The 26407-nt window shown below is 40.1% G+C and overlaps 2 protein-coding genes across 4 annotated transcripts; one reads left to right on the forward strand and one right to left on the reverse strand.

Annotated features, from left to right (window-relative positions):
- Window positions 1-40: 40 nt before the first annotated feature.
- Window positions 41-25275, forward strand: gfm1 (G elongation factor, mitochondrial 1). Of its 3 annotated transcripts, none has more exons than XM_007888409.2 (18): window positions 41-207; window positions 1490-1642; window positions 1807-1939; window positions 2295-2499; window positions 3611-3727; window positions 4449-4599; window positions 4962-5116; window positions 5751-5835; window positions 6457-6594; window positions 10638-10739; window positions 13851-13907; window positions 14454-14591; window positions 15737-15819; window positions 22472-22634; window positions 23056-23200; window positions 23718-23878; window positions 24294-24347; window positions 24517-25275. In XM_007888409.2, the coding sequence occupies exons 1-18, from the start codon at window positions 142-144 to the stop codon at window positions 24646-24648; spliced, it is 2238 nt and encodes a 745-aa protein (XP_007886600.1). In that variant the 5' UTR covers window positions 41-141; the 3' UTR covers window positions 24649-25275. The 3 variants fall into 3 exon arrangements, with proteins under 3 accessions (XP_007886600.1, XP_042195008.1, XP_042195009.1); XM_042339074.1 differs by having other exon boundaries at window positions 108-203; XM_042339075.1 differs by lacking the exon at window positions 41-207 and adding an exon at window positions 613-666.
- On the reverse strand, window positions 16622-20619 carry lxn (latexin). The gene is given in 6 exon segments (NM_001292939.1): window positions 16622-17100; window positions 17203-17265; window positions 17363-17499; window positions 17668-17842; window positions 18216-18284; window positions 20201-20619. Coding segments are annotated over 6 exon segments (813 nt in total). The 5' UTR covers window positions 20414-20619; the 3' UTR covers window positions 16622-16944.
- Window positions 25276-26407: the final 1132 nt, after the last annotated feature.

The raw sequence follows: 26407 nt of genomic DNA on the forward strand, positions 1-26407 counted from the left end.
GAGTCCGGCAGATGCTGGTGATCGTCTTGCCGGCGGCCGGAAGTGCGTGGCCCTGACCTTCCCCGAGTCTCCTGGCGACGGAACCGGCGCGAGTCTGAGCCCCGGAGCCGCGGCCGTCAGCGTGTCACGGTCTGCGGGAACATGCACCTCTTCAAAGGGGCCGCGCTGCTGACCGGCAACCCAGCCGCTCCCTTCAGCATCAGGCAGGTAAGGGACACCCCCCCCCCGGCCCGCGGGCCAACCAACCGTTAGCCGCAGAGCCCAGGCCTACACTGGGGGAGAGGGGAGAGAGAGGGAGAGCCTGTGTGTGTGTGTGTGTGTTACTGTGTGTGTGTGACTGTCTGTGTGTGACTGTGTGTGTGTGTGTGTGTGTTACTGTGTGTGTGTGTGACTGTCTGTGTGTGTGTGTGTTACTGTCTGTGTGACTGTGTGTGTGTGTGTGTGACTGTGTGTGTCTGTGTGTGTGTGAGACTGTGTGTGTGTGTGTGTGACTGTGTGTGTGTGAGACTGTGTGTGTGTGTGTGTGTCTGTGTGTGACTGTGTGTGTGTGTGTGTGACTACACGTGTGTGTGTGTGTGTGTGGCTGTCGCGGTTCCAGTCTAAGCTCTGCTCGTGCTGTTGCTGCCACGAAATAAAAGAAAACTCTCTGGCTCTCAGCAACTCCAGGTAAGGAGCAGGAGGAGGCCATTCAGACCATCCATCCTGGGTGAGATGAGATGGGGGGAGGGGGGGAGCTGGCTGAGGGGCTCTGGTTGGCGGGGTGTGGGGTGGGGGGAGCTGGCTGGGGCACACTGGTTGGTGGGGGGAGCTGGCTGGGGGGCGCTGGTTGGCGGGGGTGTGGGGAGCTGGCTGGGGGGGTTGTGGGGTGGGGGGAGCTGGCTGGGTGGCTCTGGTTGGCGGGGGTGTGGGGTGGGGGGAGCTGGCTGGGTGGCTCTGGTTGGTGGGGGTGGGGGTGGGGGAGCTGGCTGGGTGGCTCTGGTTGGCGGGGGTGTGGGGTGGGGGGAGCTGGCTGGGGGCTCTGGTTGGCGGGGGTGTGGGTGGGGGAGCTGGCTGAGGGGCTCTGGTTGGCGGGGTGTGGGGTGGGGGAGCTGGCTGAGGGGCTCTGGTTGGTGGGGGTGTGGGGTGGGGGAGCTGGCTGAGGGGCTCTGGTTGGCGGGGGTGTGGGGTGGGGGAGCTGGCTGAGGGGCTCTGGTTGGCGGGGATAGGGTTGTGGGGGGAGCTGGCGGTGGGAGGGGGGTTGCAGAGTTGAGCTGAATTTACTGTTTCAGGTCTTAAATCCTTATAACCAGCAAGTCATGTGGTTCAGAGCAGATGTGAAATAACTGCGAGGAACATCTTATAAAGGCAAAATGTCTGTCTGTCCACCAAGAACACAATAACCAATTGACGTAGAGACATGATTTATAATCTAATATAAATTATAATAACACTGAAATCTACATTCCATGTTGGAGAAACTGAATGCAATTTCTTCAATATTTTCTTACAGATCCTGATAAACGGCTGTCGACGATGTTCTTCTGGAATATTACCTAATGAGAGGATTCGGAATATAGGAATCTCTGCACATATAGACTCTGGGAAAACCACGCTTACAGAAAGAATATTGTACTATACTGGAAGAATAACACAAATGCACGAGGTTCGTTGTGTATGGGGGTGTGGGAGGGGAGACAGCGAAAGTTTGTTATGTATAAAGTGAATTTGATGGATATCCAGAAAGGTTAATCAACACAACATTATCTCTTGAAAAGTTGATCCCTGTACGTTGTCTTCTGTTCTTGAAGTTTTATTTCCAATCGACAGGTGAAAGGAAAAGATGGAGTGGGTGCCATTATGGACTCAATGGAACTAGAACGACAGAGAGGCATCACTATCCAGTCTGCAGCCACGTACACTGAATGGAAGGAAAACAATATTAATATCATTGACACCCCAGGTAATGATCGAAACCAGGTTTAAGACTCACAAAATGCCTGAGATGAACTAATAGCATCATTTGAACTGACCTGAAGGCAGCAGCTCATATTGAGGGCGATAACTTTCCCAAAAAGCCATTCTTGTGTGAATTCGTTGGTTGTTGCTGAAACTGATTTAGTTGTCTCTCAGCAGAAATTTGTTTTGGTATTTACAGAAGTAACAACGTGTATCTGTCATTAATATTTTCCTGCTTGTGTTTTTGTTTGCTTATTGGAACATCAACTATATCTTGCATGTCTCCCTCCCTGTTGCTTGAATTATGTTCATTGAAAGTTAGACATGTTTGTGAATCTATGTGTTTACTATTTATCCAGGTCATGTGGATTTCACAATAGAAGTCGAGCGTTCCCTGAGAGTCTTAGATGGAGCTGTTTTGGTTTTGTGCTCAGTTGGCGGAGTTCAGTGTCAGACAATGACAGTGACCAGACAGATGAAGCGCTACAATGTGCCATTTCTTACATTCATAAACAAACTAGACAGGCTGGGAGCTAACCCTAACCGAGCTCTTCAACAATTAAGGTTTGTGGTGACTTCTGGACTTACTTGGTTAAGAATTCTGTACGCATATCTTTGACAAATGGTGCTTCAATCTATATTTACTGCGATGAGGTATTTATGTCCCTCGTGTTTTTCCTCCGTACCCTCTGTTCCACCATTGGTGGCCGCGCTTTCAGCCACCACGCCCCAAAACTCTGGAACACTCTTCCTCTATCTCTCTGCCTTGCCCCTCCGTTCCCCATCTTCAGGCCGCATCTGAAGACTTCCTCTTCCACCGTGCCTACAGTCACCTCCCCCAACCCTTCCGGCTCAGTATCGTGTTCCACCACTGTCAAGTGCTCTGGGAGGTTACCCTGCGTGAGGGGCGCTATATAAATGCAAGTTGTTGTTATGTGAATGCTGATAAAATCCATGTTTCAGGAATCAGACTGAACTGTGTTGGCACTTACCCTTCTATGACAATAGCCATCACATCACCATCACAAAGCGCCTGGAAGATGTGATAAGGCGATATATCAAATGCAAGGATTATTATGAATTTGGGCAGTCAAAATGTAGCTTTGGGGGACATAAGATTAACCTTAATACAGGATTAATTTGACAGACCTACCCACTCAAAACAGAACCTGTCACACAGGCAGGAGGGAATGGACAAAGTGGTGTAGTTGAGTGCAGTTGCTGAAACTTTTTTCTGTGGGTAGGAAGGGACGCTCAGTGTGAGTGATGATGAGTTAAAAGGTCGAATCATGTCCAATACAAAGTGTGTTTGGCTTGACAGAAAGTTCTCCAAGTAATGAAAATATCTAGTGGTCCAATATAACTATTCTGGTACAGTATGTAATCTGTGTAGACTGCTGGATTTGAAGCTGAAATTTTAGCTTTGTTTTTGAAATTGAATTCAGTATGTAAAATGTACGGCTGCATTATGCAGCAACTTTGTAAATGCTTGTGCACATCTTAGTTTCTGCCATTGGAGGGCAGACTAAGACCTGCATAGTGTATTATGAAAAAATGCAACTGCACAACAAGGGAGTGATTCTAAGTACAAGATGATAAACGATTTGAATTTTATTTAAAAATGCTTTTGATCGATTTTCTCAGAATCAAATGTTCTATGCCTTTATTGCTGCAGATCAAAGCTGAACCACAACACGGCTTACATTCAAATTCCAATTGGTTTGGAAGGAAATGTTAAAGGAATTGTTGATCTCATTGAGGAGCGGGCTATTTATTTTGAAGGCCAGTTTGGGTAAGCAGCATTATTCAAACGTGTCAAGGATCTTCCTGCTGATCTCCATACACAGACTTTGAGCACCTTTGGACGTCCTCCTGACGTGAAAGGCGCTATGCAAATGTAATTTGTTGTTGCTGTTTGAAGAGTTGAGAAATCTAGCACAGGATAAATGCAAGAACATTCCAAGCTGTAATATTTATTATGAGAATGAAAACTCCCAATTCGTAGACCAGATTAATAACGTGTATCTTACCAATTCTTTTTACATCTGTTATGAGTATTCAACAAATTCCCCTTTTCTGGTTTCCATTTCTAAACTTTATTGTACAAATTAGAAGGTTTGATTTTTAATTCAATAACAGTTGAGATAAAACAACAGAGATAAAATAATGTGAACAACCTCTTTAATTGCTTGAGATCATATTAAGACCTTTAACGCACTATTTTAGGTTTTAATGTGGAATTTTCTCCATGGCTGTGTTACATTAGTCATTGGGGTTTAGAAACCCTTTCTGAATTCTACTTGAGTCAAATTATTTACCCTTCTGGATTATAGCACTGATGTAATACTTTACCTGCTCTTATCTTGAAGACGTCAATGTAAAATAAAACTGAGTGAGAAAGAATTTAATTTGTTATCACGGAATTGAGAGAATATTCTTCAGCTGGTTTGTTTCTTCAATTCAAAATATATTGTGTAATTGGAAATATTTAGAAAATAAATGATCTCCTTCAGTCAGGATGTGAAGTATGACGATATTCCTGCTGAGCTTCGGGCAGAGGCTGCAGAACGACGCCAGGAGCTGGTAGAATGTGTTGCAAATGTGGATGAACGGCTGGGGGAGCTGTTTCTGGAAGAGAAAATCCCTACAGTAGCTGACCTGAAGGTGTGTGTTTATTCCAAGAGTTCTGTTCCACCAATAGGATTTAATTTCTATGGTACTCCAGTTTGCTGTTCTGAAGATGTAAATAGGATAACTATTAATGTTAGTGACTCCAAGTCTCTGACGTATAATATGATTTACATACAGTAACTTTGTGACTGGATAGTTTAAAGCTGGACCTAACTTCTTTTTTTATGTTGGATTCTGTATATTTTCCATTCTTCCAAGTGAAGCAAAATTGATGGGTGGGTTATCTTCTTTGTCGTGTATTGTTTTGACTGAAACAGATTTTTCCACTAGAAAGCTGTTTTGTTAAGATAAATCGACTGTATGAGTTGATTTTAAGGTAATTATTTTTCTTCTAGACTGCTATAAGGAGAACAACTATCAGCAGGTTGTTCTCACCTGTATTAGTAGGAAGTGCACTGAAAAACAAAGGAGTACAGCCGTTGCTCGATGCTGTTTTGGACTATTTACCAAACCCAAGTGAAGTCTCAAATTATGCTCTAAGTAATCACGAGTAAGTGTTTTATTTCTATCATTATTACTCCGAATTAGACTATTGAGGCAGTAAGTTAATGTAATTAACTGAACGTTGTCTTTTTGAGCACATCCTTTCTGTTTTGGCTCTCAGTGGTATAAAGGAATACATTTTAAAAAATCTCAAAACTTTCACAATTAAATATTGGCTGGGATACTCATTCAAGAAACGTCTACCAGATGGTGAGAATATGATGTGGTTTGATATTGTAAGAATGTGATCAAATAAGTCAAAAGACATTCAAGTTTGCAAGTTTAGAGAATTATTTGTGAAATTCTTTTTTGTGCCGTTCTGTACAAGTGTCCCATCATCCTTGATTTATTTTATTTGTTAAAAAAAACCTCTCAGTAAAATGAGGAGCTTGTGGATTTTTTTTGTGATTGCCAGTCTAATATCTAAAGTCTAATGAGATTTTTCTTGTAATAACTGAGCATAGTAAGCGTTTTGCAGTTTAAAAAAACATTTGGGTTTATGTTTTACATGAATCGTCTTTATAATAATAATAATAATCCTTGCATTTAATATTGCTTCACAGAATATACTGTAAGTGAATTGACTGTATATTTTGGATCTAGAACCCACCAAAATGTGTTCTTTGTGTTATTTATCTTAGGAGTTCTGAAGGTGTAAACAGACTTGTTATGGACTCCACAAGAGGTGGCTCTCAACCCTTTGTTGGCCTAGCCTTTAAACTGGAGGTACTTCTGTATTTGTGCAAATATAATCGACTTGTGCATAGATTTTACACGTGAAAATCCAGGAAGCATCTTAAGGATGGCTTGTTGAATTATAATGCTGAGTTGACCTCTCCCCATCCACTCCTAAATGTGCTATGCATCTCTCAAAGACCTGGCTTTGTCTGACAATGTTGTTGTGTTAATGTAGAATAAGCTGTTCTTTTAAGCTGAGTGGTTGGGTGTTCAGCCGACAGTGGGCTGGCAACTCCAGTGGAAAAGCACCGTCCGTTGGTTATTGTGGGAGTGATCTAACACTTTGAATTGCAGTTGTTTTTTTTTGCATGTTAGGGCACGATGCCAGCATTTGAGTGGGTTGCGACATCTGAATGTCCTGAGATTTCCGATGTAATCTGTCTTAAATTTTTAAAAAACAAGGGCAGCATTTCTTTGCAGCTCAGCTGACTCTGTGAAGTTATTTGTTAATTTGCACTTACTATAATACCACATTAAGAATAGAATGCACACCACTGTGTCCTTCTATGACTTATTAATAAATATTTGATCAGCAGTATTTTGAAATCAGTGAGAATAGTGGTAAAAGGATGTGCCCTTTGCTCATTGTTCTTCCTTTGATTTGCTCAGGCTGGCCGATTTGGACAGTTAACGTACATTCGAGTGTATCAGGGTATGCTTAAAAAGAGTGAATATATCTACAACACACGAACTGCAAAGAGGATCAGAGTCCAGCGTTTAGTCCGAATGCATGCTGATCAGATGGAGGTACAGCTTCTAGCTGATCGCACTTCATATTTTTCTTCCCCCTCCCGCCCGCTGCCCACATTTTGGTAGATGGGATCTTTTTGTCTTATAATCAGTCCGTCCAACTCCAAATGTACATTTGTTTTATGATTGAGTCATTTCTGGACGAAATGCGAACCCGACATAAAAGAGGCAAAAAAGCAAAATGAATTGTGTTGTTGTTTTGCCAAACAGCTTTGCTTCGTGTGTAAAGGTGATCCTAAACATTCCGTTCTTGCTCTCCTTGGCCTTATTTTGAATGAAGTCTCTCCACAGACTTCTCTTCCCTGCTCTCCTCACTCAACCTTTCCCTACACATAAACTCCCCCACTCACAGTCACGGCCACCCACTCGATTTGGTGATCACCCGGGGCCTCAGTGTCTCGGATGTCACTATTACCGACAAGGCCATCTCCGACCACTACTTCATCTCCTTCACCACCTCCACCCCCCTCCCCACCTCCACCAGACCCACCACCATCTTCTACCGCCCTTGGAAGAAGTTACCCCCACAATCCCTAACCGATGCCTTGGAGTCCTCTGAACTCCTCTCCCTCTGGCCTTCAACCCTCACCGACCCCTCTTCTCCTCTCTCCCTCCTCCACAATATCCTCTCCTCCACACTCAATACTCTTGCCCCCATCACTTCCCGCACTGTCTCCTACTCCCGCTCCTCCCCCTGGTACACCACCCACCTCCGCTCACTGAAATGCCAGGTGCGGGCTGCTGAGCGCACCTTTGTCAAATCCGGCTTAACGGTCCACCGACAAATCTGGCTGGACCTCCTCAAAATTTACCGCTCCACTCTAGCCTCGGCCAAGTCGTCCTTCTACTCCAGGATAATCCTGGAGGCGAAGAACAACCCCAGGCTACTGTTTTCCACCACATCCCGACTCCTCCGTCCCCCCCGCCACCCCGCGCAGGTCATCTCCTCCAACCTTCACTGCGAGGAGATGCTGGATTTCCTTGAATCCAAGATCAAGGGAATCCGCTCCGCGGTCACTTCCCCTCCAACTTCCACCCACCACCCACCCCTTCCCTCCCACACTCCGACTCCTACCCATCCTCCCCTACACACCTTCGTACCCGTTTCCCCACCCTCTGTCACTGAACTCATCCTATCCCTAAAACCAACCACCTGCTCCCTTGACCCCATCCCCACTCCACTCCTTATCTCCCAGCTCCATTTTCTTGCCCCACACATCACTGACATCATAAACCTGTCCCTCTCCTCTGGCTCTGTCCCCATTCCATTAAAAACTGCCATCATCACGCCCACCCTGAAAAAACCCTCCCTTGATGCGTCGCAGCTATCAAGCTACCGGCCCATCTCCAACCTCCCCTTTCTCTCCAAGGTCTTGGAAAGAGTTGTCGCCTCCCAACTGCGCTCTTTCCTCTCCACCCATTCTCTTTTTGAACCCCTTCAGTCAGGTTTCCGTGCTGCTCATAGCACAGAAACTGCCCTGGTCAAGGTCACCAATGATATCCTGACCATCTGTGACCAGGGCTCCCTCTGTCTCCTCGTCCTCCTCGACCTATCGGCAGCATTCGATACGGTCGACCACACTATCCTACTCCACCGCTTGTCCTCCCACCTCAACCTTCAAGGCACTGTCCTTGAATGGTTTAGGTCGTACCTTTCTCACCGTCTTCACTTCGTCTCAACGAATGGCTTCTCCTCCACCCCCCGTACTGTCTCATGTGGTGTCCCTCAGGGCTCTGTCCTCGGTCCCCTCCTCTTCACCCTCTATATGCTCCCCCTTGGTGACATCATCCGCAAACATGGGGTTAACTTCCACATGTATGCGGATGACACCCAACTCTACCTTTCCTCCTCTACTCTCAACTCCACGACCACCGATGTCCTGACAGCCTGCCTGTCCGACATCGAGTCCTGGACGAGAGACAACTTTCTTCAGCTCAACGTGCAAAAAACCGAGGCCCTCCTGATTGGCTCACGTCAGCGCCTCCGCACCTCAGGCGCTGACACCATCAGCATCCAAGGCTGCACTCTCCACCTCTCAAAGCCAGTCAGGAACCTCGGCGTTTTGTTCGACCCTGAGCTGTCCTTTCTCCCTCACATCCGCACCACAACTGGCACCGCCTTCCATCACCTCCGGAATATCGCCAGATTACGGCACTACCTCACCCCTCACGCTGCTGAAACCCTGGTTCACGCCTTTGTCACCTCAAGGCTGGACTATGGGAACTCTCTCCTCGCCGGCCTTCCCGGCACCTCCCTCCACAAGCTGCAGGTCATTCAGAACTCTGCAGCTCGTGTACTGTCCCGCACCAGGCTTCGGGACCACATCACTCCCACCCTCGCTCGCCTCCACTGGCTCCCCATCCCCCAGAGGATTGATTTCAAGATCCTCATCCTCACCTACAAGGCCATTCACGGCCTTGCTCCCTCCTACCTCTCCAACCTACTATCCCCCTACCTACCTGCCCGTACCCTCCGTTCCTCTGGCTCCGGTCTGCTCCACGTCCCCCGCCCCAACCGCCCTACTATCGGTGGTCGGGCCTTCAGCCTCTCAGCCCCGAGGCTCTGGAACTCCATCCCCCAGTGCCTTCGCCTTGCTTCCTCCCTTTCCTCCTTCAAGGCCGGTCTCAAAACCTTTCTCTTTGACCGTGCCTTCAGCTCCCCTCTCGACTCTCTTCCTCCTCCTCGCTCCCTCCCTTCCCTCCCCTCACCCTGACCATTTCCCCCCTCCTCTCTCCCTCCCTTCCCTCCCCTCACCCTGACCATTTCCCCCTCCTCTCTCCCTCCCTTCCCTCCCCTCACCCTGACCATTTCCCCCCTGCTCGGGTCATGACCCAACTGTGCAGCGCCTTGGGACGTCCTCCTGACGTGAAAGGCGCTCTATAAATGGAATCTTGTTGTTGTTGTTGTTGTTGTTGAAGCCCAAAGCAAATTTTGGAATCACTATTTTATCTCTTCAGCCTTTTGGATTTGATGTCGGCTCGACTTTCATTTTTTTTTAATCCACTCTGTCGCTTTTTTTCTGAGCCTGAGTGAAATTTCACCCCCTCCCCATCCCATTGCCAGTCCTTGTTTTATTCTTACTGTTTATTTCCACCCTCTCTGAACAAGAGCTCTGCTTTCTCTTTGGGATGCTGATTGGCTTACTGTGGACTTCCAGCATTTCTGTTTTGCATTTCTGGTGCCAGACATTTTCTTTGATTTTATAAAATATTCAAAAGAATGAATACAAAGTTGATGACTCTAGTGTAGCCTACCTTAATAATATATAATAATAATGTTTACATTTAATTATAGTGCTTTATCATGTACTCGAGACATTTCAAAGGACTTCACAGGATTTTACTGTGAAGTGCGATGATTTTGTAACTATAGATATAATTGTGCATTTACAATTCTGTTTTTTTTAAAATTAAATATTGAATTGACTTCCTCACATTTACAACTACATTTGAGGTAATTCGGCTGTGTCATAATATAGGTATAACATTAAAATTGTATCAAAGGGAAGCCTCATATATGAAAGTGTAACACTGTAGATGTAGATGTTATTTAGTTTTCTAACTCATAAATGCTTATAAATACTTGAGAGTTTGACTTGTTAATCATTTGGTTTATTTATAACTTTGTATTTGCTGTATTTTATTAATCCACGAGTGTTTGTGAGATATTACTGCGCGCAATTGACTGCCGCGTTTCACCCACAGAATATACAGTCAATTCAGTTTACAGTATATTCTGTGAAGTGCTTTGAGATGTCTCAAAGATGTAATAAGGCCCTATATCAAATGTAAGGATTATTATTATTATTTCCATAAACAGCATTTTATTTTGAATTGACATATAGTTTGATTTGCTGCACATGGCATGTCAATTTTGGAAACAACGATTAAATAATTAATTAGAATCATTTGGCTTTTCAGTCTGTTCCCAGTGTGTTCATCAAAAGCATTTTTTGAGGGAGAAGATAGGTTTGAAAGGGGTTAAGTCTATTAACTTTGTTTATATAAAAGCTTACTTTTCTTGTATTTTTTCCATGTAGGATGTTGAGGAAGTGTATACTGGCGATATCTGTGCCTTGTTTGGGATTGATTGTGCTAGTGGTGACACATTTACTGCTAAAGCCCTCACCCACCTATCAATGGTAAGAAAAAGAACATTGCATAACAACATTTATAATAATAAAAATAACAAAAAGACTGCTTTTTTAAAAAAAAAGATATTGGCTGTTATGAGGACTTCATTCCTAATCAAGCAAGAATAATAAACTGGTACAGCTGGTTTTGAGGCAGGAGAAAGTAAAGACATGTAAAAGCATATAGCAAGAATTTCACAGGCATGTAAAACTTCAAAACATAAAATGATTCCACTAAGAAAAGGGTACAGCAGCAGACCATTGCAAAATAACGTTGCAGTCTATCTGGCAAGATGATAACATAAAAAGTCTGATTCCACTGCCTCCCCCGGTTAGTCTGTTCCACATACTCATCTCCCCGGTAAAATAATGAAATCCGAACTGTCCCTTCACCTTCCCCCTCCTCTGCCTGACTCCATGTGCTTGTTCCCGCACAAAATTGACAGAAAAAACTGCAATCCTTAGCCTGTCCAAGAGGTGGGGTGGGCCATTTTGGGGGGGAAAAATGTATGTGAAAGTTATATACTATTCAGCAGATTATTAGAGCTACATTGGAGAGGTGAGGATTACAGGAGCTTATGTGCAAATTACCAGTGGAGCTGTAAAATGTGGAGAGAAGAAATCTCTTGTTCATCATAGTTGACTCCAGTTGATTAGAAATCTGTGCTTCTTTAACGTTTGTTCATAATGAAAATGCCCCGAAGCGGTTGTAAACGATAAAGGTAATTTTAGTAAAAGCAGGAACTTTATGTGTGGAAATTTGTAACAGCAACTGGAGCAGAGAAAAATAGGTGCTGTGTAGCAACAGCTTTCATGAGGATCAACTATGTGCCCAGGTGACTTTGCTGCTAAAATATCCAGACATTTTCTGAGATAAAGAATAATAAATGGGGCAATATGGTTCATATTTTCTAACTCCTATGCCCTTAGTTGCTGCCTCAGCCTCTGCATTTCACTGCGAAAAATAGTATTTAATTTCAACAGAGTAAGAATGAGTATTAGTGGGCTGCCTAGAAGGCTGAATGGATTCATTTAATGCATGATTTAATCATGGGAATGTCCCACTTTCATCATAGGTCAGCTTCACCTTAGCAAGGATCCCGATGGCCCATTGCTGTTCTTCTTGTGTGTTAAAATGAACTTGATTGGATTGGGTGGCCTTTTGTAATTCACTGTATAATCTCCCAAAGTAAGAGTCGCTGTTCGGATGATGTACCTGAAAACTGTCTGCAGTCTGCAGAACTGTGGGGGGTGGGGGAATTCAGGAGGTCCTATAGTTTTATGAAAGAACACTGCAGCTATAAAAATACCTTCAATTCCTAAATTTAACTCTTAACTGGAGTTGTCGTTGTGTTGAAGTCCTATGGCTGTGAACCCTTGTTTGTGAGTGATTCTGTAACCACTGCACCTTTTCATTAAAAAGCTAAAGGTGCATTGCTGCTAAAGTCTATTTAGCTGCAAATATTGCATCACTGAACATCTGGACAGCACTTTTCAATAGTGATAACTAGGTTGACATTGGGCTGCAAAATTAAGCAAGTATTTTCTCCTGCACTTGTTGCTTGCAACCGTCTAGCAACATTCTAGCTTGCTGAACACAGAACAAAGATCAAACCTTGCACCTTTGTGACTCATTTTCCTTTGGACTGCTTATTTTGGTCAATTTATATATTTTTAAAAAATCAATTGTATTGCATTTCGAGGGGGCAAATATGCCATGTCACCAGTGGATGCTGATTAAGAATATTGACAGTTTAACGCCCTCCTCGCCGGTCTCCCATCCACTACCATCCGTAAAATCCAAATCATTCAAAACTCTGCCGCCCGCATTCTCACCCGCACCAAACTCCGCTCCCCGATCACCCCAGTCCTGGCCAGACTGCACTGGCTGCCTATCCCAGAGAGGAACAATTTTAAGATCCTCACCCTTGTATACAAGTCCCTACACTCCTCTGCACCCCCGACCTCTCTGACCTCCTCTCTCCTCAAAACAGTACCCGTTGCCTTCGTTCCTCCGGGTCTGGCCTCCTCCTCGTCCCCCGTGTCCTCCGCTCCACCCTTGGCGGCCGTGCCTTCAGCCACTGCGCCCCGAGGCTCTGGAACTGCCTTCCTCACTCCCTTCCCCTCGCCCCCTCTCTTCCTATTTTCAGGTCTCTGCTGAAGACTTTTTTTTCGACCGCGCCTTTGGTCACCTTCCTCCCCCTCCCCTTGGCTCGGCCCCGGGATCCGTTACTGTAAAGTGCTCTGAGATGCTGTCCGACGTGGAGGGCACTCTATATATCCAAGTTGTTGTTAATCAGTTGTTACACTTTATCATGTCTACGCTCTCGAAGACTCGATAAAGCGCTATATCAAATGCACAGTATATTATTATTAGGCATTGCACATGAGGAAATTAATTTCCATTTTGTCTCTGTGTGGTACCTCTGTCAGATAGCCTCAGAAATTTGATCTTGGTAGGAATCATAGACATTAACTGTGTCCTGATATTGCAAAGCAACACATCACTGCAATGGTAAACAGTAACTATCATCCACCTTTATCATTTAATTTTCCATTGGAAGCCAGAAAAGTTAAATATATTACTGAATTAATTTTTTTTGTTAAGGTAGGAATTTTTAAATCAAAGTCAAATTGATTTGTGCAAATCAGTATTTAATTAAAATTAAATTGAATAGTTACACCTCTTATCAGCAACAACATAACCAGATGGAAAATTGCTCGCATTTGAAAAGTGATTAAAAATTGGTAACTCTTAGAGAATTGCTAACTTTTATTGACTTCACAGCTGTTTCATCTCCTGTTAAACTGACACTGCGAAAGAGTGTTAAACTTACTCTACGAATGTGAACAGGGTTCACTGTGATTGACAGGAGAACCCCACATGGAAAGCGTAACAAATGTACTTTAGATTGATTTGATTGTTTTAAGTTACTGTATTTTAAAATGTTAGTTACTGTGACAGATCGGCAGTAAACTGGTGAGAGCCTCATTTCTGTGCTTCTGAGGTGCAATTAAGTAAAAGAAAAACTTACAATATTTGCCGGTTTTTGAATATTATCTCGAACGTATTATATGGATATTTAAACTATCTGCTTTTCCTTTTTTCCTGCCATCCAGGAATCTATTCATGTCCCTGAGCCTGTGATATCAGTATCAATAAAACCTACCAATAAGGTAAGTCGAGGCCAGATCCTTTCTAAAAGGTGTCTTCTTCCCCCAACATTGAATGTTACTGTTTTCGCCCACAAACATGCTGCACTTCGCTACACCTCAGTATATCCCGTGAAGAGCTTTGAGACATCTCAACGACGTGATAAATGCGAGTATTATCTGGTTTACAGGGATTAAATAAAAAAAAAGAGAAAGCTTTGTTGTTGCATGATGACCTTTTGATCGCAAAGCCAAAGTCAGTACCAAAAAGTGATTTGAGATAAGACAGGTAACAAGTGTCCAAAGATAGATATTCCGACTGTGTGCGTGGGCTCACGTTTGGTCTGACCCAGCGGGAGGAATAGTGAGAGAAGTGCTGTCTGTTAATCACTTTCAAACCAATAACAGGACGGATAGAGAGAGATACAAACAGAGAGAGGTACAACAACAACGAGATTACATTTGTATAGCTCCTTTCACGTCGGGAGGACGTCCCAAGGCGCTGGACAGTGACAGCATTTGTGGTTTAGAAATCGAGAAAATGTAAATGTGTATTCTATTCTGTTTCAGAATGATTTGGATAAATTTTCCAAAGGAATTGGTAGATTTACACGTGAGGATCCCACGTTTAGAATATTTTACGACCCCGAGAGCAGAGAGACGATTGTATCTGGAATGGGAGAATTACACTTGGAAATTTATGCACAGGTACCACATTCAGTCTTTTATTCTTTTACTCTTTATATTCTGAATTTGTGCAGTTTGATTACTGAACTCTTTATGTGTTAACTATATCAGTGTTTCAGAAGTTTAAAATACCTTTTAATTTGAGATATCTAGGGCTTACATAATATGACTTCAGAACAGTGACGTGATAGCAACCATTTATTTCATTTTAAGTGATCAGTTTAAGGAAAACTGCTTTGTACGTTTCATGCACAGAAATGCTATCAAACTTGTAGTACTAATTTATTTTAATTTCCAAGTTGGGGAAAGAAAAGTTTTTCTCGAGTGTCTGATGTTGAATCACCATGATTGAGTACAACATTTGATTTTAATGTTCCTCATATACATTCTTTGTAGCAACCCACTTTGTTGTTTAGGGCTGCGATGGTGTAAATTGACACGGTTTCCTTTAACCTGATTTGAATAAATGGTTTGCTGCCACTATCTTGGTTAGTTCAAATCAAACCATTTTTGTAGAACTTGCAAGGGTGAAAAAATGATAGTCCTGCCTCTCCCCAATAAAGATTTGTGTGTTTCACTAAGAGTAGATTCTTGAAGCAGCAGTTTATCTTGTGTTGTTTAGACCAGACGATTCCTGACTTCATCTCTAAAGGAAATGATGAGTATGAAATATATTTGATGTAAAGTACCATTTTGTGTCTCCCGTGAGCTATTTGCTTATCATCAACTCCAGGCAGTAAAAAGTGAGAGCGTTAGGTTATGCTGAATGGGCCAATCTTTCACAAAAGTTTATGACTGATGAGCCATGTTATTGAGAAAAGCTACCAAATCAAACTTTTTTTGATTTGAATGGTAACTGAAAATTTACATTGGTTTCTAAACAAATAGACAAATGTTGCTGTGATTATCTATGGATACTTATTGACAACAAAAGTCACTAAGTTCTGGTACAGGACACCAACTTTGAATCCTGCTCAGTGTTCAGCTGTCTTTTCCTCAAGGATATGCTTTATCTTGACCAATTGGTATTGGCTGAGCACATCTTCATTTATTTGTTCGATGTTATGAAAGTATCTGTTGTAAACTTTCCTTGACGGGTTTGAAGAAAGCAGACCTGTGCGCACCTAATTTGTGTTTAAAAATTATGTAATTTATATAACATTCAGAGACTCGAGAAAGAATACAATTGCCCGTGTATAATGGGAAAACCGAAAGTTGCCTTCAGAGAAACAATATCCGTACCTGTCCCGTAAGTATAGTTTTATTCCTATAAATTAAGTTAAATTGTTATTTTTTTAAATGTACTAAAGTACATTTCAGTACTAAAAACAATTGTTGTAAGAAGAATGGAAATACACATTTTTTTTAGATGAAGGAGTTTCTTTTTAAAAGTATTTATTGGCCTAATCGTTTCCTCCAGGCCTCCAAACAGCTCGGCTATTCTGTCACCTACTTATTTTAAGATGCTATCTAGTGACACGTCTTTGTTTCCAAATGTTCTGGTTTGCGGTTTAGATTGCGGTGCACTGGGGCTGCAAAATTGTAGCTGATGTTGAGTGAAATACATCTTTAGCAAAAACATTACCTAAAGCATATGCTTGTCTAATCATATTCTGGATGACTTTGCATGAATGATTCTTTGTATTGCCCTTGAACAGGACAGTTCTAAAGAATTGTTCAGTTACATAGTTCTTTTGCCAAAACATGAATCGCAATTCAGTGTGGGTAATGGAATATATATCTTTTGTGCTTTACTTTCATTTGATCATGTACTGTACTGTACTGCAGGCCAAGCAAGGCAAAGATCATTCTACGGCCACGTCATGGGCCAAATTTTAGTGAGTTTTGTTGACATTATTTGCAGAAAAAAATGTATGGATTAATCTGCTTTTTAGTAAACGATGCAATCTTGAATGACTGAAGCATTCATTGATTATGATTGATCCTCCACCTGCACGGATTAGTGAAAAATTAATGGAGATGGGCAACTCAAACTTCTGTTTTTGAGAACATTTATAGAATTGTGCTTACAATAAAAATAAGGGTATTTTGAATGCATTTCTTTATTGATGGTTAGCAATAAAACAATTAGCAATAATAGTACAGCATGTGTGTTGAGAATATTCGTAGTTTTAGTAATGTGACATTGCTGTAGTTCACTGACTAATCTACTGTTGCATACCATTTGGCTATTTATTTTATGATGATACTCTGCAACCTTTACACACCACATTTGAAGCCGCGAGTGTTAGCTGGAAGTTTGCATTCAGTTATATCATTGTAGTAAAGTTCTTTTTGAGAGGTTGAGTTATTTTTATATCCTACAATTGTAATATACATTCTGAGTAACTGACGTTTTATGGGTTGTTGCCGCTCAGATCATAGCAGATCCTTCTTCCATAGCTGACCCTTCGACCTTTTCGACTCCAGACCCTTCAACGAGATTTTCATGTTCAGGCACACAATGGTAATTCAGATTCAGTGGTAGATTTGGATACCAGATCACTTCGACAAAGCAAGTGACTATTTCCTATTCAGAGAAAATGTATTACTGGCATGTAATTGATGCTGGTAAAGTAACTGATTACCTTTAAAGGAAATTCTGTGGCCGCTAGAAATGGATTAACAATACCTGTGTCGGTATCTCGTGCAGAAGAACGACAAAGATGAAATCGAGGTATTTATCATTCCTTATCTGAGGGATTGGAAAGCCATTGTTTAATTAATTATATTAATGATATGAAAGAATTGGCAAGCAAAAGTACAAAAGTAATATTTTAAATGTTGCTCACCTGTTGGTTCATTTTCTGTAAACGGGCCATGTTATAGACTAGGCGTTCAGTGGACTTTTCCCACATGATATAACTCGCACCAATCGTAGCCAAGTGCCAGAAAGGCATCATTTCGGAATCTATCAATCCAAATTTACCTGAGCAGGGACGAAGAAAAGACGATAAAGAAAATCAAACTCGGAAATTATCTTACACTTCAAATAATTTAGTTTCACAAAAATACTCCTATTATTGTAACTTTAAATCATGCTGAACGGTTATCGTTGCTTACTGCTACGTGGCGCAGTAAACTTGAAGCTTCATACCAGGAATATTTGTCGCAAATGCAGGAATCTCCTGCTTCATTATCTTCAGGTAAAACTGAAGATCTTTCCTCGCCAGGTCTTTCTGGTATTGTTTACTTGTGTCGCAGTTTACATTTGTGTATGGTCTTGAGTTCTTTTTGTTGAAGATTACAATAGCTGTACAGTTGCCAATAACCTAGTGCAAGAAATAATTATTATAATTTTACAATTAGTCCATCCAGTTTTAGCTTTAGCCTTTATATCATTGAGTGGTTATCCCTTTATATCACTCTCATGTTTTTAGCATGTTTAATCATGTTTGGCAGAACAGTGAATGATTAACTTTTTTCTACCAAAAATGTGTTATCAAAGAAGAGAATGTACAACAACTTGAGTTTATATGGCACCTATCACACAGGACAGCATCTCAGACGTCTTCGTAATGATTGAACTCGACGCTCATTATAATATAATGTAAAATAAAAAAGGCTTCTTCTTTGACATAAAATTTGGTACAAACACTTGTAGGTACCATGGTATTGATGTGGCTATTTGATTTTCATACTTACATTTGTAGAGCTGTCTTTATTATCCACTTCAAATTGCAGATGGTGCTTGACTCCTAAATCTGGAATCACCTGTTGAAAAGAACATTCAACATCATCCGGCAAAAAGTATAATAATAATAATCCTTGCATTTGATTTAGTGTTTTTCACATCTTCTAGACATCTCAAAGCATTTCACAGAATATACTGGAAAGTGAATTGACGATATTTGTGGGTGAAACGCGGCAGCCAATTGCGCACAGCAGCGTCCCACAAACAGTCATGGATTGAAGTGACCAATTTATTATTGGGTTTTTTCTTGAGGGATTTTTATCAGGCGTGTGGAGTAAGGAAACTTGCCCAAGGTTTCACCCTGCTGGGAATCGAACCCAGGATTCTCGCTTGTTAGGCAAATGTTAGTAATTATTCAAATTATGTTCATTATTCAGTAATTATTCAAATTATGGTTTTAAATTATTGCATTCAACTTATTTCAAATTGTTATATTCAACAATTATAGCAAATTATTGTTTTTTGATGATTATTTTAATCCTAAAAATTGTATTTACAATTTACGGTGCATTATGTTCGCGATTGAGGAAACAAATATCAGGTTCGTTTTAGCAGTAAGTTCATTACAGTTTCAAAACAGTGATACAATAATCCTTGTATAATTTTATAACATGAACACATCGTTATAACATTGAGGTCTAATTTCTAATACTTTCTAATACATTTGTGCATTAAGTGTGAGGATAATTGGATCTCCTACAAATACACAGAAACTGCATTTTCAAGTAAATTCTAAGAAGCTCTTTGAGACATTTCGTCAGCGTGATAAAACTACAGCAAATGACTATTAGTTTATTATTGTTATAACCTCATGTTTGTGAAACTTCACGTCCAGCTAATCACTAATCCCGAGATCAAAAAAGGCCAGCAAACAAAAAAAATGGCTGTTTCCTGCTTGTTTTTTTTTGAGATATTCATTTCACGTAGCACCCTTACAATCTGCAAATTACGGCTACTTCCATACCATCACTTCAGACTATATTTGAACATATTTCCAAAAGATGAAAGTCAGTGTGCTTAACCCACTGTTCCAATGATTCTCTAACACTGAAATGTTTTTATGAAAGAAAGATTTTTGTGAAATTGTGCGGTGGAAAATGTTTGAACTGATAACTGATTCATTCAGTAACATTTGGTTTCATTCTTAAGATGTTGTTTGAAACTGAAATTTTTAATGCTTAAGGTTTGAAACAATGTAGAAAGTTCTTCGATGTCAAGTGGCGTGGATTAGAATTATAAAATGGGTTTTGTACTGGATATACAATTTAACCCATGTGGAAATCAAAGCATTTGGACTTTTTTCCAATTCTTCAACTCTTAGTAAAACTAAGGTGGATCAAGTGCAGATATCCAGTTTAACTGACTTTGAACTGAATAGCTGTAAGCTTTAAATATTTGTAACCAATAGTTTTCCATATTTGCTATCAATCTTTCATTAAGTTAAAAACAAGAAACTACTGTTGAATTACTGACTGCGTAGGCTAAAACAGAAACCAGAAAATACAATGTAAACTTCTTTCGTTAAAGTATGATTATCGATGTTAAAAAAAAAAATTGTTTCTAACCCACTATGTTGAAGTATAACAAGCTTTTATGTGTTCAGGTTCCAATTCAGTGAGGTTCTAATAAACAAAAGCGTTGGCATCTCCCTGTTTATGTGACACGCATTTTAATTCTGTGGTGCAACAATTCTGCTTGCTTTTTGAAATGTTCAACATAAATTGTGTTTTTCAACTTGGTAATCTTATTGTAAAGAGGGCGAAGAGCAACAGTGAATTTTCTATTTTAACTGTGCACAGTGTATGAAATAGTGTGTATTAGTTAGAACACAATTAAGTCGGTCATAATCGATACATTGTTAGGATACGAACGTTTAAGTTTTGCTCACTTTTTAAGTGTTCCTCTTTGGGGTTTTTTTTAAAAAAAAGGTTCTTACCTCGATGTAATATTTCGTCAGTTCATGTAGTGAGTAAACTGCATTGGGAGATCCATCTTGATAGTTCAGATAATGTACAGCCACTTTTGCAGCTAGTTCAGCATTGCGAAATGCCAGCTTTGATTTTGAGACACTGGAATAGTTCATAATTTTTGTTTCTCCATGTAATAATGGTAGGAAACAAGCAACAAAGCACAAAGCCACGTAGTACATGTTTGAGTGTACAAGTCCAGTTGAAGGGGGAATTTTTCAAGTAATCTTTGCTTATGAGGACAGAGTCGTTTGAGTAGTTGGGTAAGGACTGCCGCTCCCTCCCAGTCTTAATGATTTTGTTTCCAGGCAATAGATGCTGAGATTGTGATGTTTTATGGACTTTATCTTTAGAATTGAACCACACACACTATCAGACTTCTGCTTTTGCTCTGTCTCAGCTGCCAGTGATATTGCTAGGCTCTGAATGGAAGGTTGGCTTCATCTGATAATCTTGTTGTTTTGCTTCCTAAAAAGAGGTGGTTTCCTTTAACTTCTGAACTTGAGCCAAAGTTCATGTTTATAGGCTAAATTCTCAAGTGAATTTTCCATTTATTTTATATGTTGATGTCTCACCAGTGAAAAGGACGGAAATTCACTGCACTTTCCTGTGAATTTTTACAAACTTTGCCTTTTATTAATTATATGCATTTAATTATAAATATCTTGATGAAATATTTTGTAGTATTGTCCTTTTATTATGTAGGATAAGATTTACATAATGTTGAGTCAAGAAAGTCATTCAACCTATTAAAGATTTGTGGTTATTCCAGATATTCAAACTTTTACTTGACTGAAATGGTTTTATGTGCACATCAGATTATTTCAACTTTTTGAGAGCGGATTAATTTCAAAATTAGTAACAAAAGGATGGAATTATTAGTCGTACTAAGTTCTCATGCTGCAGTAGAAAGCATGCAAAATTAGTATAAGAAATAAGGACATCCTAACCAATTACTTCACCATGTTTATAACTGGTTTTGCTCTTTCAAACTACCCAAAACTAGTTGCGTACTGTGGCAATTTTGCAAAACATCCGTCTGTAAATGGTAAGCAATTGTTATTTTTTTTAAAAAAGTGAAGTACATTAGATAGGGCTGAACACATTTTGTTTCATTTGAGGGTCTTGAATGGATGAATTAATTGGAGGAGATAAATTTTGACAAATACAATAGGCCAAGTTGGCTCTTTACTAGATTTCTCTTGTCCTTTGTTGATTCTGGTTTACAAAGAGAAGTAGGAGATAGCTTCCAGTGCGTGATGATGTGGTTTCATCAATATATTTTGCCCCAATCTCCAAACAACAATCCCATTCCTATAATTCTTTTTATTGTTTATAACTGACTTCCGTAAAACTTGCCCAAAATATTCAGTGCATAACAGGAAGTTCAGCTGTTCCCTTTTTTTCTCTGTACAACTGAGAAAAACAAAGAGTTTGGTTTTGAACTTCTTGGATTTGACACACTTTGATGTGTGTTCATTTATTAGTATAAAAACTAATTTTTGATTCTGAAGAAGCGAGTAAGTTTATTTGCATTCCTCTCATGGTGAATTAGTTGGATACCGACTAATTCATATTCAACGTGCTGATACATACCATTCCCGGCCTAATGTGATTCACATTCCTTTTATAATGGATTCAGTTGGTGAGGTGGGTACCAGCAGCAGTAAACTTGCTGATGCGTAGCCCGTTCACAGCTTAATTTAATCTGCATTCCTTTTATAATGGAATCTATTGAGGAGGTGGGTACCGGCAGCATTAATAGATACTGTAGTTAAGTCACAATTGAACAGAAGTTTTAACCCTACAGTATTCTGGGCTCTGGCTCTTGTTGGTCTGCCATTTTCATTGCAAGGAGAGTTCAGCAGCTGAGAACTAACTGTTCATGAGATTGCAGAAGGGTAAATCTTTGAAAAATCATGTTTGAGAGCTCCAGTTCTGTCTGCCAAATCTTCCTCAAAGTTTGGGGCTGCACAGCACAAATAAGCAATTTAATAAAAATCACTGGCTTGTCTGTTACTTAGCTGTTGTTGCTATTGAGCTCTCAGGACGATTCCAAGTATATTCATTTTTATAAGGATAGGTCATTTATCTGTAGCCGCCTAGCAATTGCTTGACCCACATCATGCTAATTTTTTTAAAAACTCAAAGGTATTTGTATATTATGGGTTAGATAAAGAACTGAAGTGTAATAATTGTAATTAACTTGTCTGCCGTTTCCTTTTGCCATTTTTTTCCAGCTTTGAATTTACCCACAAGAAGCAGTCTGGTGGTGCAGGCCAGTATGGCAAGGTTATTGGTGTGCTGGAGCCTCTGGAGCCGGAAGACTGCACAAAGCTGGAATTTGTTGATCAAACTGTAGGAACAAATGTACCAAAGCAGTTTGTGCCAGCCATTGAGAAGGTAAAGGAGCTAAACAATACAGCTTTTGCCTCCTAAGCCTCAGATGTGAAAGAACAATGCGATATATAATGCGCTGCCCAGGTCCACACCATATCTATCCTGACACGAGAACAAAAAGTCAACACTTTTTATGTTGCTCAACAATGGCATCTCATTGTAATGAGCTTATGCTGTAGACCTTGCAATTGGTGGTGTTCCCCCCCACTCCACCCCCCCAAAAAAAAACGTTTGGCTGAAATTATAAGCAAGACATCTATGTAGTCTCAAAGAAAAACAGTTGTTTTGCATTGCTTCCAATTGCTTTAACTTACCTTGATGAGCCATCTGTGCTCTTCAGTCAGGATGTCATTGAATTGAAATAAGGAGTGTGTGTGAACTTATATTTGTTTTTAAAATGTTTTGGTCTACATTACTTTCACAGGGTTTCCTTGAGGCTTGTGAAAAAGGCCCTCTTACAGGTCATAAGATCTCTGGTGTACGTTTTGTATTGCAAGATGGTGCCAATCATATGGTGGACTCCAATGAAATTTCCTTCATCAGAGCTGGGGAAGGTGCTGTTAAACAAGGTTTGTAAACTCGTTGTAGATTAGAATTGCAAACAATGTTCACAGTTCTTCCCATCTGGCCAAGAAAAGAAACGTACAAAATTTCCGCACAAAACCTCGCTAAATGTAATACAAACTATACAGACAATGCGAATGTTTAAAACTACAAATCTTCTTGCAGACATACTAGAAGCACTTGAATTTGTGCATTTTTGCGTGTCGCAAAAGTTATTGAAAATAATTTCCCTTGAAAATATTTAAAATAAATGTTATTATACTTTAAAAAATTTCACATTATGTTGCAGAGACTAGGCGCCTTGGGACGTCCTCTCAACGTGAAAGGCGCTATACAAATGTAATGTTTTTTAGGAAAAATCAATTATGTTAAATGAATGTCGTAAAATATTTTCCAGTCTATTAAACTCTAGCTATGAAAAATGAGAGTGGATCAATCCAGGTAGTATTGTCACCATTACAGTGTTTTGGTGTAAATCTATCAAAGCAGTAGTTACTTATTGATTTGTTTTGCATCCCTCAGTTATGGAAAAGGCCCATGTGGTTATTCTGGAGCCAGTCATGTCAGTAGAGGTCGTAGCACCGATTGAGTTTCAGGGAACAGTCATTGCTGGAATCAATCGTCGTCAAGGTATCATCACTGGTCAGGATGGAACAGATGAATACTTTACACTTTACTCTGATGTATGTATTAAGTTTGTTCAGTTTTATATCATTGAAAGTGTCCCCGTACTATCACAACTTTGCTTATAATTGAAGTTTCATCCACAAAATATGGTGTACGGTCAATCTTTACAGGATATTCTGTGAAGCGCTTTGAGATATCTCAACGGCGCGATAAGGCGCTATAATAATAATAATCCTTGCATTTGATACCTAACCCTAAGTGCTGTTCTATACCAAATGCAAAGATTATTATTATAAATTATGCAAAATATTGTTTTTGTTTGAGATGTGTTTGCTTCCGGTATAACTGACTCTTTCTACCATCTCATTTTCTTTAAAGAAAGACTAATTTTCAAGATAAAGGACAGGGTAAAGTGGTGTGGGAGACAAGTGAATCTGTCAAGAGTGGTAAAATGTTTTTTTTGTTTTTCAGGTTCCATTGAACAACATGTTTGGATATGCTTCTGAACTTCGTTCTTGCACAGAGGTATATTTGACTGCATATGGCTTCTTTAAATACTTACCCAGTAAATGTATTTAAAAAAATGAAAAGCTAGAAATTGATGTGAAATCTTTGAAATGATCAAGTCTGCAGAACAAAGGAAAACCTTTTCAAGCTTTGTAACTTTAAATGAGTTTGTAATGATGTTTTCCAGGGTAAAGGTGAATACACCATGGAATACAGCAGGAATCAGCCCTGTTTGCCCAGTGCACAGGATGAATTGGTCAATAAATACCTGGAAGCCACAGGTCAACTTCCAGTCAAAAGGGGCAAAGCCAAGAACTAAAGATCATTCCTTACTCGGCTGCTTTTGGGGACTTTCAGTACCACATTAGACAAATGGATGATCGTATTCAGCATACATGTGTGACTGCAAAAAATAAATTGGTTGGGCAGCACAAACAGACCACTCTGCAGTTATGTCCAATTTTATCAAAGAAAAACTATGTCAGAAATAGCAAACTCGTGCAAAATCTGCAATCAGAAACTGAAAGACATCACCTTGCACTCAGCAAATCATTGGGGGCTAGTCCAGATGCAGACCATTGAACATCATCAGGAAGACTGATGTTTATTCATCTGAGCACTTTGGCCTCAAAGCAACTTGATTTCATTTTATCACACCCAATGTCTGTTGAAAAGTCATTAAGGAATAACAGAAAATCCACAGCATTTTCAGGAATTCGTCTACAAATGTTAATGTCAACTTCAAGTAACCTCATACTTGATTTAGCTATTAGCTTAATGTGCCCCTAATCTTCTCATTTATCAGCATTGTACAGAATTCTTGATCCAAGCAAAGTCTATTTATATATGAAATCTTGATCCAGACACGAACTATACCGTAGATGTTCTGTACTTTTTAATGTTCTTTTTATGCACTGAAACATCAATTACAACGGTGTACTTCCTTCTTTTTTGAACAGAGTTTTATTTCCACTAACCATATGATTCACTGTATCATTACAATTGCCCTTATATTTATTGTAAATTCTAAAAATAAGATTTGTATTTTTAAAATCATTTAAGATAATTTTCTGTGTTTCAAATGCGATACTGTCAATTTTATCAGATCATGTAATTTGTTGCTTTTCGCCCAGTCAGTTCAGTATATTCTGTGAAGAGGTTTGAGACATCTCAACGACGTGAAAAGGCACTATATCAAATGCAAGGATTATGATTTTCAGTTCTGGTTTCCAGTGTAATGATGTCTGCTGTTGTCAGTTAAGGCATTAAACCAAGGCCCCATCTGCATATTCAGGTGAATGTTAAAAATCTGGTGACATTATTCAAAAAGAGAAGGGAGTAATTCCTGGTCTGGCCAACATTCTCTGAAATAAATTGCTCATCACTTCATGACTGTGTATGCCCAGTTTGGCTGCTGTGTAGCCTTTAAATACACGATCACTTCACTTTACAGCAGTTACCTTTGTGACCTTTCAACATTATAGATGATATATCCAATGTAACTATTATTAGGACTTGATTTGTATGCCCTACTTACTCATATTATCTTGCTCCAAATGGAAGAAAAGATCAAGTTATTTCTTTACCCTGTATGTAAGATAATAAGCATGACTTTGGGTACAGCAGTCAGCACTTTGTCCTTTCCTTTCAGCACTTGGGTCTCAATTAAGTTCAAAATGATGGCAAACTCCACGGGATTTCGAGAGGTATGTCCCATTGATCTTCATGAGTTTGTGATTTTCATGATTTGTTTTCATGGAAGAACTGTCATATCTGAGGATGTTATATTCAAGAACTAAATACTTATGTAATGGTAAATTAACAGTATAGTAGCTGTTGCTAATTTTGTTTCTACACTTTGACGAAGGACAGCCTGAAGATTAAAAAACTGATGAAATTTATCGCTCTTGCTAAATATCTGAAGTTGACAAAAACTGTACCTTTTAAAATGGGGAAAGAGAGTAATACAGAAGTTTTACAATATCCTTTCTAAAAAAGAAAGTTTAGAGCAATTCAAGCTTTTTGAACCACAAGATTTGAGAGACCAGTGACTCATTTTGCTGAGTTTTTACACAAAG

This window comes from Callorhinchus milii, unplaced genomic scaffold, assembly GCF_018977255.1.
Source record: "Callorhinchus milii isolate IMCB2004 unplaced genomic scaffold, IMCB_Cmil_1.0 Scaffold11, whole genome shotgun sequence".
Classification (NCBI taxonomy): domain Eukaryota; kingdom Metazoa; phylum Chordata; class Chondrichthyes; order Chimaeriformes; family Callorhinchidae; genus Callorhinchus; species Callorhinchus milii.